The sequence below is a fragment of the Gossypium arboreum genome, chromosome 11 (genome assembly GCF_025698485.1).
Source record: "Gossypium arboreum isolate Shixiya-1 chromosome 11, ASM2569848v2, whole genome shotgun sequence".
NCBI lineage: Eukaryota > Viridiplantae > Streptophyta > Magnoliopsida > Malvales > Malvaceae > Gossypium > Gossypium arboreum.
Window position 1 is genome coordinate 137,734,288 of NC_069080.1, and position 18,318 is coordinate 137,752,605.

At 31.2% G+C, this 18,318-nt stretch overlaps 1 protein-coding gene and 1 pseudogene across 1 annotated transcript; one reads left to right on the forward strand and one right to left on the reverse strand.

The window, feature by feature from the left end:
- Positions 1-74: 74 nt before the first annotated feature.
- LOC108472246 (iridoid oxidase-like) lies at positions 75-1,990 on the reverse strand (annotated as a pseudogene).
- An 8,971-nt stretch (positions 1,991-10,961) lies between these two features.
- LOC108471145 (ribosome biogenesis protein RLP24-like) lies at positions 10,962-13,765 on the forward strand. Its single transcript, XM_017772737.2, has 7 exons — positions 10,962-11,043; positions 12,000-12,075; positions 12,173-12,244; positions 12,427-12,510; positions 12,761-12,773; positions 12,867-13,018; positions 13,138-13,765. The coding sequence occupies exons 1-7, from the start codon at positions 11,033-11,035 to the stop codon at positions 13,579-13,581; spliced, it is 852 nt and encodes a 283-aa protein (XP_017628226.1). The 5' UTR covers positions 10,962-11,032; the 3' UTR covers positions 13,582-13,765.
- The last annotated feature ends 4,553 nt before the right edge of the window (positions 13,766-18,318 follow it).

Genomic DNA, 18,318 nt, shown 5'->3' on the forward strand with positions numbered 1-18,318 from the left:
AAATGAAGATAGGATTTTTTCTAAAATCTGATCACTTGATGTAGTTGTTCATAACAAGTTTAACGATTCGAATTTTAGTGTCTGAAATCAATGCAAGGTATTGCTAAGGCCTTTAAGGGAACAGATTTCCTCAACGTTATCCTCATTCTCTCACTCATATCCAAATCTTGAGCTTAACCCGTCACCAAACTCCGATCAAAGCAATGCAACAATGATTCGAAGTGCCATCGGGAGCAGTCGAGACACGAGTGGCACCGCCGGGCACATCCGACGACCGGACCCGAAAGGAATAAACTCGAAATGATGACCCTTATAATCCATTGTATTCAGCTCCAAGAACCGTTCCGGTTTGAACTCCGACGGGTTTTCCCACGTTTTCGGGTCTCGTCCGATGGCCCAAACGTTCACCAAAACTTGGGTTTCTTTAGGGATATGGTAACCCAACATCTTACAAGAGTCCATAGCCATGTGAGGGACTAAGAAAGGAAGTGGTGGGTGAAGTCTTAGGATTTCCTTGATTATTGCTTTGAGATATGGTAGGTTTTCAATGTCTTTTTCTTCAAGGCCCCTCCCATGGTAGCCTAAATGGTTCCTCAATTCAGCTTGGACTGTTTTTAATGTCCTTGGATTGTGTAGAAGCTCAGCCATTGCCCATTCTATAGTGCTTGTTGTTGTATCAGTTCCTGCAGTGAACATCTCTTGGCATATACCATAAAAAAATTTAAAAAGTTTAGGGGACAAAAGGAAAAATTTTGTTTAAGAAAAAGATTTATTTGACATTGATAAGGACTAAAAGTGTTATTATTCCAATCCACTAGTACGCAGTGGGCTGTCTGCCTGTCCCATAGTTCATCACATCACATCCATATATATATAACTTAACCTACCATCAGTTTTGTCCCATGCAAAGGGAGGGGTAGGGAGTCGTCGTTGGCCCCTCCAAAAAAATTGCTTATATAATCCTTTAATTTTTAGGAAATCACATGTTATCTTAAGATAAAATTATATTTTGCCTCCCAAAAAAAGTTTATTCATTTTAGCCCCTAAAACAATTTCCTAGCTTCCCCCTCTACATGTATATTATGAAAGAAAAATAGTATTAAAAGGAGTCAATTAGTGTTAACTTACAAAAACGATAACATTGATGGTTCGAGAGGAAAATTTAGAAGGTTCTTCTAAGCCATCACCACGAAACTCCAAAAGAACATCCAAGAAGTCCTTTCTTTTCCTTTCATTGCTCCATATCCAACGCTTTTCATCTTGTCTTTAATGAATCCTCCAGCAATTTCAAATGCTTTTTTAACATGAAATTGGGTTTTCCTCCTTATACCTTGCGGGTCGACCCGTTTTAGAACAGGTAAAAAATCTGCGACATTCGATTTACCGGCTAATTTCATCACTTTCCCTACATGGTAAAAAAATTTCGCACCTTTTTCCGATTTATAATCCAATAAATCTTTCGAGAACATGAGGTTTCCTATCAAGTTGAACGCCATATAGAAAACGAACCGACCCACGTCAATTGGGTTCGAGCCATTTGCACCTGCATCTTATACAGATTGCAACATTTGATCGATGCACCGTCTTCGAACTCCTCGCATGGCATCGAGACGGCAAATTCTGTGGTGCACAATCATCGCAGCATCCGCCAGTGTGGGCCGTACTGGGATGTTATAAGGGATCCCTCATGGCCGAAATCTCCTCTCATGGCTTCGTAAATCTTCCTGCCAGCTAACACCATGTCATGGTTCTTGAACATCTCACGAGCCACCTCGTTGGATGAGATGACCACAGTGCTTATTGAACCTAGCCATAAAGTCATGATGGGTCCATGTTGACGAGCCAACTTGGCAAAAGACACCAGCCACCATGTTGGTCCAGGTGGAAGTTGACCTAGCTCTTCCAATCGCCGGTGGCATCACTCTGTCGTTATGGCCCATGCAACCCATAGCAAAAGTGCTATACTTAAACCTAAAACTTCATACTCCATTACGCATATACAAATGTATATATATATATATATATATATATATATATATGTATATATATATTTTGTTTAGATAATATTACAATGGTTTCTCATATTAAGGTAAGCACTCTTTATAAAAGCTTATAGATTTAATTAGATGACAAAATCATGTTGGAACGCAGGATGCAAAACTTTTTGAGAGGAATCATCATTGCAAAATTATTTAAAAATAATAATATTTTGGAGTTAATTAATTAATTTATTACATTCCAAGTTGAAAGAAAACAAGAACACATAATCTTGATTTGATACGGATCTCTTTTAAAATTCTAAAATTTAAATTTGGTCTAACTGTGATTTTAGTCCCTCCACTATTTTAAATGTAATTTCACTCTTGTAATTTGGCGTAATTTGATAATACTTTTAGTTGTTGCTATTAAAGTAATAACATTAAACTTTTATTAAATTATAAAATAGACAGACTAAATTCTAAATTTTAGCGTAATGGAAGAGCTAAAATTATAATTAAAATATCAAATTCTCACCCAAAAATCATGTTCATTATCGATGAATAAAAAATGGAATAAAGAAAAATTTTGTTTTATTGGTGCCCCAATTCAATCGATTCAGATAAAGTTAAAATTTTAAAAATATTAAATACATTGCCTTAGTATATTAAAATATTTTGACTAAGAAATTACTTGCGAATCGATAGTTCAAATCTTAACAACTTTATGATAAAATTTAATAATATTATTAAATGTAATAATATTGATTTAATGTTAAATCGATTGGAATAAGCATTATTATCGATGTAGAAGGACGTGGATTCGAGTCTTATTTGAAGTGCATTATCTTCCTATTTATAGATTAAGAAAGGAGTATAAATCATTTTGATGATGAAATTATCAATGCCGGAGTATTAAAACAAGATAAAAATAATTTTCATATTAATATTTATATGTTTTGTAAGTAAATTTAAATAAAATATTTCTTCATTAAATAAATTTGGTTCGAATAGACTTAAATTTATAAAACTTTTATGTAAAACTCAATAGCCCGACCGTGCTCGTGGTGTAATAATAATAATAATAATAATAATAATAATAATAATAATAATAATAATAATAATAATAGCAATAGTAATAATAATAATAACTTGTATTGAAATAAAGTTTTAGTTTTGAAATTGTAATATTATAAATTACTCTTTTACCCTCATTTAATCCACTGGCCTAACTCTAATCATGGGCCAGGTCATTTGACTCAACTTGAAAGTTTGTCCGAAAATTGAAAGGGTTTGGACAAAAATATAAGCCCAAAAATGGGCATAAGCAAAAAAAAACGAGACCTGTTTTTAAACGAGCCAAACCTCAAATAAATTTTTCGGCTTAAACCCGACCCAAATTTATTTATTTTTATCTAGGCGGGTCAAACCAAGCTCAGATTTTAGCATTTTTATCCAGACTAAGTTTGAATAAAATTTTAAACCCATTATTTGGGCCAAGCTAAGCTCAAACCTAAAACTCTAGAGTCCTAGCCCGAACTAAGCCTATGATCATCTCTTCACCAGCCTAATCCCTAACAATAATTTTTTAATTTTCATCTATGAATCCTGAACTGAACACTTTCCTTTCTTCTTTCAAGGGGTTAAAGATTTTTTTTCTTTAAACAAATTTGTCTAAATTTATAATATTGGTTTAGTGGTTTGGGTTGGTTTAGTCTGTTTGGGTGTAAGTGGGGGTATTGGGTTAATAGGGTTTATGTATTTGGGTCAATAAACTGTAATTGAGCTAAATGTAATCTGGGTTTGTAAATGGACTGTTTAAAGGACCTTTATTTAATGGATCTTTTTTATTTTGGTTTCTGCAAACTTTGTTTATTTATTTTCGGGCCCGGGTAAAAATGGGCTATTACAAAAATTAAATTGTATTTTTAATAGATTAAATCAAAATTTTATTATTTTTAGAGAGGTCAAAGTGTAATTTTATCTTTATTAATTTAAAATTTTAAAGGTACTAAATAAAAAAAAATTATTTTAGAGGAGCCAAGGCCCCTGTCAATCCCCTAAGTTCACCCCTGTTTTCAAATTGTTCGTACATATTTAAGTTTTATTTAAAAAAACTATATAATTTATCGTGGCCCTTAATTTTACTAATAATTACTAATATTTAATTTTTAGTTCGTGGTCCTTTGAGTTTTGATATCAACCATTGAAAGTTGCATGTATGTATAATGGAATTCTAAAACTAAATAATTTACAATTTAAATATATATTTTTATCGTGAATGAATTATTAACATCATCAAATGTAGACAAATACTTATCGTTTTGTTGATGAAATTATCAATGCCAAAAAGGGAGTATTAAAACAAGATAAAAATCATTTTCATATTAATATTTATATGTTTTTGTAAGTAAATTTAAATAAAATATTTCTTCATTAAATAAATTTAGTTCGAATAGACTTAAATTTATAAAACCCTTATCTAAAACTCGATAGCCCGACCGTCAATTGAGCTCGTGGTTTAATAATAATAATAATAACAACAACAACTTGTATTGAAGTGAAGTTTTAGTTTTTAAATTTTAATATTTTAAATTATTCTTTTACCCTCATTTAATTCACTGGTCTAACTCTAAGTTTGGATAAAATTTTAAACCCATTATTTGGGCCAAGCTGAGCTAAAACCTAAAATTCTAGATTCCTAGCCTAAACTAAGCCCATAATCATCTCTTCACCAGCCTAATCCCCAACAATAATCTTTTAATTTTTATCTATGAATCCTGAACTGAACACTTTCCTTTCTTATTTCAAGGGGTTAAGATTTTTTTTCCTTAAATAAATTTGTCTAAATTTATAATATTTTGTTTTTTCTCCTATTCTTTTATTTATTTGTATTTTATATTATATAAAATTAAATATATTATATTACATTATAAATATTAAAAAATGTTGAATTATTTATATTTAAAAATTTAATAGAAAGAAATATAATAGTAGTAAAAATATATAAGTATTAAATATTAAATAGAAATGACATATTTTTAAATATATTTCATATTATTTAACAACTAACTTAGAATAACGGAAAGATCTGGCAGAGACTTGAAAGACTCAATTAAAGCTATAAGAAGTTTAGGGACTAATTTAAAATCCACGCAATAGATTAGAGGTGTTAAGTGAAATTAACCCCAATGTTTTTTTAAAATTACAGGGCTATCTACACTACTCGGCCGAGATTTTTACGGGCCGAAGTACTCTATAAGGCCCATTCAATGATTGGGTAATTTTGTAATTTAATAAACAGTTTTTGTTCGTAACTCTAATTTAATAAACAAGGTATTGTTCGTACCTCTATCTATATAAATAAAAACAACGTTGATAGGGCTTCTAGGGTTTGCATGGTAAAAAGAAAACAGGTAACAGAGAGTAGCACCGATGGTTCCCAAGTACGCTTCTCCCTTCTTCTATTCCTTTGATTTCAATTAAATTTATTTATATATGCCATGAATTTAATGATCTGTTCTTGAAATATTGTTTCTTTATTTTCGTTGAACATTGCTTGAAATATAAGTTTCTGATACGGTATTTTTGGAAAAATGAAGAGTACAAGAGCAGCTTACAAGTTGGAAATGGGAAATTAACTTGCTCCTGCTCCTGCTTCATACTATGGTCTATAAGATGGATATTATGTTTTTTTGCAATCAAGAGCTAGTGTAAGGGGTAGTTGTTTGTAGAATTCTGTTTATGCTAATGGTGATTGTTGCTCGATCTTGTTAATTATGTAATAAGCTCGTAACTCGTAAGTAGGGATGTATAAGATTTGGTTTAATAGAAATTATATATTATGGTAGTTGAAGGTAACAGTGTTAACATTTTAATTTATAATGGAAATGAAGAAATTCAATTCAAACTGATGAAATCAATGATCCAAAAATTCAACATTTAATTTTAAGTTTTATGCTGATTGATTCTTAGCTCAATTGGTATAAGCGTTGTTATCAATGCAAGATGACATGAGTACAAATACGTTGAAGCCCATTATTCTCCTATTTATAGGTTAGGAATGGGCTATGAGTAATTTTAAGCATCGTGTCAAAAAGAAATTGTAACTTATAATGAAATTGTTCGGAAAAAATTATATTTTACATTTCATGTTCGAGTTTTTTTCTCTATGATTTTTTTTATATTTATTGTAACTCAAGTTTCATCGTACATAAATTCTACTCAAATTTATTACGATCTGAATCTATATATATTCAATTATCAATCCGATTATATTTTTACTAATTAATTATAATTATAATTAATCAGATCTATTTAAATTACAATTGGGATTATTCTTTTACGTTGAACCTTAACAAAGTTACAAAGCTGTCAAATATTCTTTTTAACTTCATGTAGATAAATATTATATATTATTTAAACTTTTATTTTCTCTAAAAAACAAATAATAACGTCATAATCCTTATTTTTTATAAGAGAAAATTTTGGCAAACTACTAAACTGTCAATAAAATTTTTAAATTCATAAAATATTAAAAAAACATATAACAAATTTTTTAAAGGTGTGTTTAGATCAGTGTTGTGTTTATTTATAATTAGTGTTGTAAATGTCCAAATTTGCCCGGAGCCCAACAACCCAAAAAAAAATAATTGTTAAAAGTCCATTTTACAAATCTAAGCCCAATAAACAAAAACCTAGCCCAACAAGCCCAATTCTAACCCTAGCCCAGAAAAAAATAAAACTTTCAGCCAAGGGAAACCCTAGGCCGTCGCATGCTAGGCATGCCTCCACCCGAGACCTGGCACCACCCACGTGCCATCTGACACTCCTCGACTAACCCTGTCCCATCACCCGTACCACCTGCAAAATGAAAAGAAACACGCAAAGCAAAAAAAGAAACAGCAAGCAACAAATAGGTGGTGTCAAAATAAGGGGAGGGGGATTCAGCTATAAGAGGGGAACCGATTGTATCTTTGGGGAGGAAGTTTTTCAAAAAAATTGTAACACAGATTAAAAAATCAAAAAAGCAAAAACAGAAGAGAGGTTGATTTTAGAATCTTGTTTTCTCCTTTTTTTCGTTTCGATCCTTTTTTATTTATTTATCTATTTTTTATCGATTTTAAAAAAGAATAAAAATAAAAAGAAGGAAGAGGAAACTTACCCAGGTTTCCAGTGAATGCCTCGTCGAAGCTCCTCCCTCCGCTGTCGAGTTCGAACCTGAGGAAGGTGGGGAGGTGTCTTCCTATCTCGATTTTTCAAACTTTGAAGGTTTGGCCTTCAAACGTGGCTCAATCAAGGGCTAAAAAGCCCTTTTGTTGCTGTCACAACCACCGTCCACGGTGGAGGAATGAAAGGCGATGGCGGCGCAAAAGTTAGGGTTTTGAAACCCTAGCAGAGAAGAAAGGGGAGCCTTTTCTGTTTTTTTTTTTTGTTGTTGTTTGAAGCAGCAGAATGATTTTGAAACAAAAAAATGGTAATAGCCTAATTTTCAGTGGTATCGGGAATAGAGATATGAGATCACTATATCCGGCGAGTGAGTTGAAAATTTAATAAATAAATATCTATGAGTCAAATGTGAATATAAAAGCATTTTTGAATCAGTGAATTTGGTAATTTAAAAGAATTAATTAGGTAAATTAGGTCGAGAATGAGGTATCGAGATCTCGACTTCATAAACCAAGCCATAAATATTTTTAGAAATATTTATGGAGTGTTGGTGAGGTGGTATTAAAATTTAGTCAGAAAATTTTGACGTTTGGGCGGCTAATTAAATAAAAAGGACTAAATTGAAAGAGGTGTAAAAGTTGCTAAAATGATTAAATAGCTCAATTGTCAAATGAGGAAGGACCTAAAGTGAAAATAAACCCAAAGGAGATATTTTGGGCGGCAATAGCTGAGAAAAAGCAGGAAATGGATGAAATAAGGGTAAAATTGGAAATTTTCCAAAATTAGCTAAATAAAAATGGGACTAAATTGAAATATCTAGAATTCTCTTCATTTCTCTTCATATTCATCAGCTGAAAAACATCCATGCAGGAGGGTTCAAGCTGGTTTTCATACTCTAGCTTCATATAAGTTTAATTCTTGCTTTTTCCTTGAAATTTTTTATGTTTTTGGACTTTTACAATTGGGTCCTACTTACTATTTCATTAGTTTTGATTCCATGGTTAATTTTTGAAGTTTTTATGGATGAGTACTGGAATAATATGATGAATAAACATAGAATTGAAGCTTTAATTTTGATATATGGTGATTTTATCAAGTAAAATTGATGAAAATTGGTTCAGGACCTAATTGTGAAAGAGTTTGGAATTAAGGTCTAGTGTTAAAGTTCTGGTTTTCAAGGGTTATGAAGTAGTTTAAAATGATAGAATAAAGTATTAAATGAGAAAAATTAACTCAATTGAGGAGTTAATTAAGCAAGGATTGAATTGTATGAATTATGAAATTTGGGGCAAAATGGAAATCAATATTTTGCACTAAAACTGTTTTGGGCAGCAGCAGTAGTCTAACTTTGAAAAATCACCAAAAATTGTAGAAATCGAATTAGAGGATGAATAAAATATGAAATTAAAGCTTATTGAGTTTAGTTTCTTATAAAAGAAATTATGTAAACAATGGAATTGTAAATCATGAGATACAATAACTTTTGTGAGACAAGGTCAGAATGATTTTGGATTCCCCTGTTCTGAATTTGAAAAATCATAAAAAATTGGATAAAAATGATTAGGGGCTTAAATTTATATGTTTAGAATCCTGAATGAGTCTATTTTCAATAGAAAGAAACGAGGATATCATTCGAATTCTGTACGAGGAAATAATTAATTTTAGTGAAGAATGGTCAGAACTGTCAGACAGCAGAACAGGGGAGACTTCAATGAATAAACTGTATTAATTGGCCCAACCAAAAATTATGAAATTTTTATGGTAAGAAGACATATGAGTCTAGTTTCTGGGAAAATTTATGGATCTTAATTTGGAGTTCTGTAGCTCAAGATAAAAATAATTTAGTGACTATGACACGGATGGATAGCTTGAATTATTCACATAAGTAAATAGTGAGAATTATGGATGATGTTACTTACAAGTATGTTATTTATAATAAGGATGTGGATGGAGAGGAGGAGGAGGAAAATATACATATGTGTATGAATGACTTGTGTATCAATTGATCACGTGCCCGATTATAATAGATAAATGTTGAATTAGAAATGATATAATGTTTTATTTGAAATATTTATTATGAAATTATGATTATCGCTATAATACAAATATCGAACTTGTAAATTTATATAACTAAATTTTAGTGACTATTTGTTAATATTATTAAATTTCAATATTATTTTATGAATGGTGATTAATATTTATGTATGTTAATTGTTATGAAAGTATATTTACATTATTTGTAAGTGTTTCGTACTTCTTGGTAATGCCTCGTACTTTATTCCGACGATAGATACGGGTAGGGGGTGTTACAAAACGGTGCCGTTTGGAGACCAACATCACAGCCCCAAAATGGCGCTGTATTGGCTGACCCGTTTTGACCCGACCCGATTGCCCCTTGGATCTACATGTTTCTATGGTGAGGGGATAATTGCACGCTTGGTCCTTCTCCTTTCGCGCCGGCTTTCAATTGGTTCCTGTTTGCGTGTTGTTTATTTTCAATTTTTTCCCAAAATATGTATACTATTGCAATTTAGTCCGCATCTCAGCGTCATGTTTTAGGACTTGGATTATTCCCAGTTTTAGTCCTTGTACATTTGGGCGCATTATATATTGGACCTTTTCATTTAATTTATTTGTAGATTATCCATTTTGTTTTAATTTAATTTTAATTAAATTTTTACTTCTTTTTATTTCATAGTCATTCTTTATTCTTGATTACTTATTTGTATATATTAAACTACCTTGATAATTGTTTATTATTATTATTGAAATTTTTGGGTCATATCATTTTCACGTTTTGTATATATATATATATATATTATAAATGTTTTTTTACACATTGCTATGTATATATAATTAGTAATAAAGATTAATCTATACATATATTATTAATATTATGTTGTTTCATGTATATAATTGCTCTTGAATCTATTCACGTATTTTAATATATGTGTTCGCATATTTTATGTATTATTTTTACTATTATTAGATATATACTTGGTACATACATTTGACATACATACATTATTAAATCTAGGTTATTTTATATATGTAATTTCTTTGAGGTTCATTTATATGCATAATTATATTTTAAAAACTATTACATATATATATTGTCTATTTTAAATTTTATATGATATTTAGTGATATTGTTTTATAGGTTAATTATTTTAAGTTCCTTTTGTTGTATATTATAAATTTTATTATTTGTTTTGAGATTTCTTATATTGCTTATATTAAATTTCTTATATATTGTTACACACATTACTTGTTTCAAATTTATTCTTCACATGATATTTATTTTAAACTTTTTATATGTTGTTTTAAATTGCTTTATAAATAATTTATTTTAGTTGTTCTATGTATTATTCTATTGTTTTGGACATTGATAATTTCTGTTTTATATTGTTTATTTTAAATTGCTTTTTATAATGTATATTTTAAACATGTTTTTCTATATACTATTCATCTAAAATTATCTTTCATTTATTTTAAACTATCTTACATTATTTCAATTTGCTTTGTATATTATTTGTTTTAAATTGTTTCATACATTATTCATTTTAATTTGTTTTATGCTAGTCACTTCAAGTGGTTTTATATATATATATATATATATTATTTTGTTTCATTTTTATCGTTAATAGTGATGCCAAACAATATGTGTTGCATGATTATTGCCATTGTATTTTATAATTCTTTATTTGTATTTTCATGCTTTTATAATTTATTATTGTAATATCTGTTGCGGAGCGGGTCGGGTTGGGTCATGTGGACACCAAAACGACGTCGTTTTACTACCCCTATCTATATAAATAAAAACAACGTTGATAGGGTTTCTAGAGTTTGCATAGTAAAAAGAAAACAGGTAACAGAGAGTAGCAACGATGGTTCCCAAGTACGCTTCTCCCTTCTTCTATTCCTTTGATTTCAATTAAATTTCTTTATACATACCATGAATTTAATGATCTGTTCTTGAAATATTGTTTCTTTATTTTTGTTGAACATTGCTTGAAATACAATTTTCTTTATGTTAATTTCAATGTTAACCGGTTTTTCGTTTAAATTTCGTCTTTGAAATTTTACGTTTTTCAATCGATCAACTGGACATAGGATTTGATTAATGAAGCTAATAGTTTTGAATTAACGAAAGGAAAAGGTTTTAATGCCTGCTTTAATTTGATTGATTGGAACACTACATGGTGTTTAAGGCAATCGATTAGTTTGTTTTAGCTCATTGGATGGTAGCTCTATAAATAATTATTTTTGTTTGTCGGCTATGTTGCTGCTGTTGAATGTTGATATGGGTTCGAGTTTTCTCATTTAAGTTTTACATAAATTTGGATGTAATGTTAATTGGACTGGGGTGTTTGTGTAAGATATGTGTATTTATGCTTCATAAGTGTGTTCTTTTATGTATTTGAGAATCTTTGGAGTATATTAATGTCATATCCATGCCCAAGAATCTGTTGAACATTGCTTGAAATACAAGTTTCCGATACGGGTATTTTTGGAAAAATGAAGAGTACAAGAGCAGCTTACAAGTTGGAAATGGGAAATTAACTTGCCCCTGCTTCATACTATGGTCTATAAGATGGATATTATGTTTTTTTGCAATCAAGAGCTAGTGGAAGGGGTAGTTGTTTGTAGAATTCTGTTTATGTTAATGGTGATTGTTGTTCGATCTTGTTAATTATGTAATAAGCTCGTAACTCGTAAGTAGGGATGTATAAGATTTGGTTTAAAATTGCATTGCTGAAAATCGCATTATCTACAAACTTTCTTGCATAATGCCAAAATTTGGATTTTGAATTTCTCAAACCCTACACTTATTTTTTTATGTTGGCATGTTAGGACGGAGCGCTGTCGGTTTAGTGGTGCCAAGATATACCCAGGAAAGGGCATCAGATTTATTCGTTCTGATTCTCAGGTAAATTCCCATCCAATTCTATATTGAAGTGGTTGATATTCGGATATTCTTGCATGGACTTGTGAATATCTTCCCTTTTTCAAACTCAAAATGCAAGAGGTACTTCCACAACCGTTTGAAGCCATCAAAACTTACATGGACAGCCATGTATAGGAAGCAACATAAGAAGGTTAGTGTCGGCTTTCTGAACCCAATTTCATTTTGGTTTCAGAATTGCATCTTGGTTGCAAGTAAAATTATTTTTTACTCAATAGTCGGCTTTTCTTAGTATCATGAACGTTATTTTATTCCAATCATTTATCCGATAAAAGTTATATTAGTTTTAATAATAGTGATCATACGTACATGTAGGACATTGCTCAAGAGGCCGTTAAGAAGAGGAGACGTGCCACGAAGAAGCCATACTCCAGATCCATCGTCGGTGCCACCTTAGAGGTTATCAAATTCTATCCAAAATCTCGAAATAAAGATAAAGTTGACATGAAAAAAATATTGATTTGTTTTAAACCATACATGAAATGAAGAGTAGAAGCAACGAATCACGAAAATGAACTTTTTTTTCTTCTTTTTGTTAATCTCATAGACCCAACTTGCAAGCTTTCTCTAACCAACGAATTCATTTGTTTTTCCTGCTTTACTCTTCGGCGGCGGCGGCCTTTTCTCTGTCTTCTCTTCACCGATATAGATACATGAAACCTGTAAGTACTCCTAAGTCTACTAATTCGCTATCATATCCTTCTTTATAATTTTTCTGTTGTTCTGAATTGGGAAATCTGAGTTAAATTTCTCAGATCCGAACAAGAAGATGGGTTGTGGCATGGCAGAATTCGAGCTCCGGTACCGACTAGAATCATTAATAATAAATGAAGAGGAGTTTATCAAGTCATCCGTGCCAGAAATAGTGGAAATTTATGATGATCCAACCAAAAGAGGGATAAATAATGTAAGTCTCTTAATCCAACTTACTAATTCATATTCAATTTATAGCTCATGAGCCGATTGAGTTAAGTATTATTAACCTAATCAAGTATTACTTTTTTTCCCACCCACCTTCGATGGAAGGTAAAAGTTACTGCAACCGATGATCTAACTCGTGAAGGAGTACAATCTAAATTCCATGATTTGGAGAACAAACTTTATGATAAAGGCAACCACAAAGTGAAATGCAAAGATTTCCCAGGCTTGGAACTGGCATTGAAGAACACTGCTAGGTGGGAAATTCCAGAGTACCTCAAATCTATTGCAATCCTAACCGAAAAAGATCGTGGAAAAGCTACTGAATTTTATCAAATCAACATTCAAACTCTGGTCTGCGCTGCGATCAAAGAGATGAAAGATTTCTCGGTTGGGGATTTGGATTGGGACACCTTGAAGAAGTGGGGCGCCACACTTAATTGCGCTGAGAAATTTGATTTTCAAGTGAGATTTGCCGATAATCTGTTGAAGAAGCATTTGCTTGCCTATTTTGCTGCTCAAAATATTCCCAAATCGACTGCAAAAAAATAGCTACGCAAGAGCAAATGGTTGTGTTGTTGTTGGCTTGCTGCTATGTCTACAATAGTTTTGGCTTTAATGTGTTTGTCCTTAAGACTCTGGATTTCTATATGAAGTTTGTCTACAATAGTATTGGCTTTAATGTGTTTGTCCTTAGACTCTGGATTTTTATATGAAGTTTATTTTTTGAGATCAATATTATTTTATATGAAGTTATAAATTAATATAACAATATCATTTTAAATAACTAACACAATTATTGATATAACATCATTTTATGTTTATAGAATGCATACATAAACAACTATATTTATCCAATATAAAAATAAATCAATTATTTATTTTTAAATATGCATGATTAAATCAAAATTATTTATTTATTTTTTTGAACTATAATTTTGAGATTTATCCACTTGCTTGCTCTTTTTCTCTTCTCTTCTCTTCACTCCATCGAAGTAGTAAGTGTTACCGAATTTTCTAATTCTTTTTACTTAATCCCTGTTTTTTTTTTCTTTGATTTTGCTGAATTTCCTTTTTTTAATGGAAATTTCTTTAATTAATTGAGGAAATTTTCGTTGATTCAAAGAACATTTCAATGCTGGTTGACTTGCTTATTTCTTTCTATATTTGTTCTAAATTGGAAAAAAAGAACAGTTAGTATTGCAATAATTTGATCTGATCTGAGTTAAATTTAGGATGGGGGCTTGGGATGCAGAACTTAAGTTTAATGTTGAGGATGGCATTTGGCAAAATACCCAAATTCTCTACTATCGTGAATGCTAAAGGCAAAATATTACCTAGAGACTATCTTTATGAGGTCGAATTCAGGGAGTAATTCATCATATACCTAGAAGAGTATATGGGCCACCAAGAGAGTGCTGCAGGAGGGGATGTGCTGCCAAGTGGGGGCAGGGACAAATATATCAATTTGGGAGGATGTGTGACTACCAAGATCTGTGGACTTCAAAGTTCACAATAGTGTTAGGATTAGTGATTTGAATGTTGTCTCGGAATTAATCGATCAAGAACAAAGATGCTGGAAGAGCGATCTTATTACCAAACATTTTTCCTCGAAAGAAGCTGAGCGCATCCCTTGTATTCCACTATCTCTCAAAACACGCAGGAAAACAGGTTGGTTTGACGGGGTGAGGCAACTGGTGAGTACACTGTTAGGAGTGGTTACAAAGGATTATTACAGGTAGAGGATACATCTGAGCCTAGACACTACAATAATGATCACACCATTTTCTACAAGAAGTTGTGGCAGACAGATTTACCATAAAAAATTAAAATTACAATATTGAGGCTATTTAATAACTATATTCCAACGCATTGTAATCTTTATCACAGAAGGCTTCGAAGTTCAACAGACTGTCCTTGATGCTCAGATGGAACTGAAACGACAGAGCATGCTTTCCAAGATTTTACCACTGTAAAGAAATATGGCAGCAGTTAGAAAAAAAATGGAATCAGGATGTATTACAGAGTGGATTGAGAGACTGGTTAATGGATATTGTGTCTACCATTTCAGCACGCAAATGTAGAACAGTGTTCTGTGCTCCTTGGGTCATTTGGACAACAAGGAATAAAGAGGTGCATGAAGAGATTAAAAAATCTCCACATGAATCGGTTGTTTTAATAAGAGAATACCTTAAGGAAATTGATGATATAGAGAGAAATTTACCTGCTAAGAGATTATGATGGAAAATGGCGCCCACAAGATCCAACGTTTATCAAAATAAACTTTGATGCAGCCTTCAAAAATCACACAAAAGAATCATGTTTGAGCTTGCCATGCACGAAACAAATGGGCAGGTGATGGGCTTAAGAACACAAAGAATCATCTCTCGTGTCATAAGCCATTTTATAGGCTATCTTGGTGGTGCGTAGTTGAAGCACCAAATATATCATATCCCTATAGAAATAATAAAAAGAATAGCATAAGGGAAGTAAGTCTCACGGATTGGATTTGCACAATCTCTTGTTTTGTGAGATCCCGGACAGAATCGTGCCCAAGAAAACTCACGTACCCGGAGAAAAAAAAAAGACAGAATAAAAGTTGATTGAAATTATGAAATTAAATAAATTGCGAAAATTAAAATGGAGAATATAAAAATAAACAGAGTTTGAGAAAAGAGAGAGTTTCTTATGTGGTGAGATTTTAGCATCCGATTGTAACACCTCCTAACAACAAACCGTCGCCTAAACAGGGTTACGAGGTATTACCGGACTTAAATACTAGCAAACGAATAAAAAAATCAAGTCATAAATCTAAGTTTTAATTAAAAACTTCTCAAATTCTATCTTAAAGTTCTTAATATGGATCTACGAAGCCCAAATATTTTTAGGAAGTGGGTTGGGACCAATCCAGAAACTTTTGGAAACTTTGAAAACAATTTAATGAAGATAGGGGCACATGCCCGTGTAGCCTGCCTGTGGGGCTCCCATGGCCATGGGGCCAGCTCGTGGGCAGATCTAACTTGCCACATACGGCCGTGTGGCCAGCCCGTATGGTATAAACAGAGAGCCACACGGCCCGGGCACATGCCCATGTGACTAGGCCGTGTGATAACCTGATTTTTCATCATTTTTAAGCCATTTTCACATCCTAAACACATCTAGTTCATGTCCAATCACTCACTAACAATTCTTGAATCAAATAACAATCATTATGCCTTTCAAACTTAGCAAATATTCATTCATTCAATTCAATACCTCTTAATGATTATATACCACATTTACAAGCAAAATATAAAACATTTACAAGTGACAAACATCAAACATAATACATGCCACAGTTACCAAATAATTGATTCATCACTAAAATTGAGCTGAAGCCGGGATTGATTCAAATGCTGAGTCAGACTTTAACTTGACCTAACCTGCGTACGGAAAACAACCGTATGCTAAGTATTGAAAATACTCAGTGATATTATCACAATTCAAATTATAACAGCAATAAAATATCTTAATATACATAGATAATTAACAAGTCATACATACAAATTCATATCAAGCTATCATATTTCCATTATATCATTTCCAATAATTTGATTCAATATTTCATCAATAAGATTTCCAACCATTCATGAACTTTTGGTTCATCTCTCAATCACATATAAATAATCATTTCACATTTCAAATTTGAACAATTCATGAACCTTTGGTTCATGCCCTCAATCTCATAGCAAAAATTGCATTTCTCATATCATTTTTTTTTCAAATCACTTTCACTTTCATTCAATAATTCAAATAATCGAATTCAGTTGCTTTTCTCGTTTCATTATTTACCCCTATTAACATGACTCAGACTTTGGCGGATACACGGATCCAACCAAACACACCAAAATGGCGACCAACGCCTCATCAGGTAGTTCGCAGCAAATAAGTGACGACCAACGTCTCATCGGCTAAGCCGAAGTAAAGTGGCGACCAACGCCTCATCGAATCTATCCGAAGCAAATAATGGCAACCAATGCCTCATCAACTCAAGGTCGAAGAATCCTTGAACTCTTCCAATCTTATGGCATGCCAACTATATCCAACTAAGCCCGACTAGTTAATAGGATATCAGATTACTTTCTCTATTTCAATCACAATTTGTTTCGAATTCACATAATTATATATTTTTACTTTGACTCTTATACAATTCATAAATCAATTTCACATATATATAGATACACACACATATATATATATATTCATATCTCAAATCCAATCACATTCAATTCAAACATCACTACTTACCTCAATTTCATTTCCATGCATATATTTATATAATGAAATTAAACACATAATAATAAATAATTTGAATTATGATAATACAAACCGATATTTTTCTCGAGCTATTCCTCGATCACTTTTTCCTTTCCCTTCATATTCGACGTCTCGGGTTCCTTGTTTGCTACGGAAATTACATAATTACAAATCATTAATTACACACACATTGCATATCAAATATTAATTTTCCATACAACTTTTATCATAATTCCAAATTTGTCCTAACTATATTCATCTTCTTCCTCAATACAATTTTCACCATATTTTCATAATTTCAATTTTCTATCAATTTAATCCCTAAAATACAAAACTTATGACCTAATTTACAATTTAATCCTTTAATCAATTCTAATCACAAAATCTATCAAATTAATCCCTAATTTCATCATTTGTTCAACATAAACCCTACTAAAAAATCTATCATCTTACCAAATGCCACATAAATTCAAGAGTATTTTACTCTAGAACTTCAAAAACATCAAAATCATGAAAAAGGACTTAATTAAACTTACCAAATTAGTTTCAAGCTTTAAAACCCTAAATTTTCCTTTCTTCTTTTCTTTCTTTCTTTTCTTTCCCAATTTCGTGAACTCCCTATTCTTTTCTTTTGTTTCTTTTATGTTTTATTATTATTTACTTTATTTATTTTATTCTTTAATTAATTATTATTTCTAAAATATCTATTTAATAGCAAATAAATATATTACATGTGTATTTATACATATATGCACACATGTATAAATTTATCATCATACATTTGGCACTATCATACTTATTTAACAAATAATATAATAAATATAATAAATAAATACTACTACTACTAATAATAATCTTTTACTTAAATTTTAAGTAAATCAATGATATAAATACATTTGTACATATTTATATAATTACACATGTATATTTTATCACATCACACACGTCACCTTTTATGGATTAATCACTAGTTTAGTCCTTTAAATTTTCTCT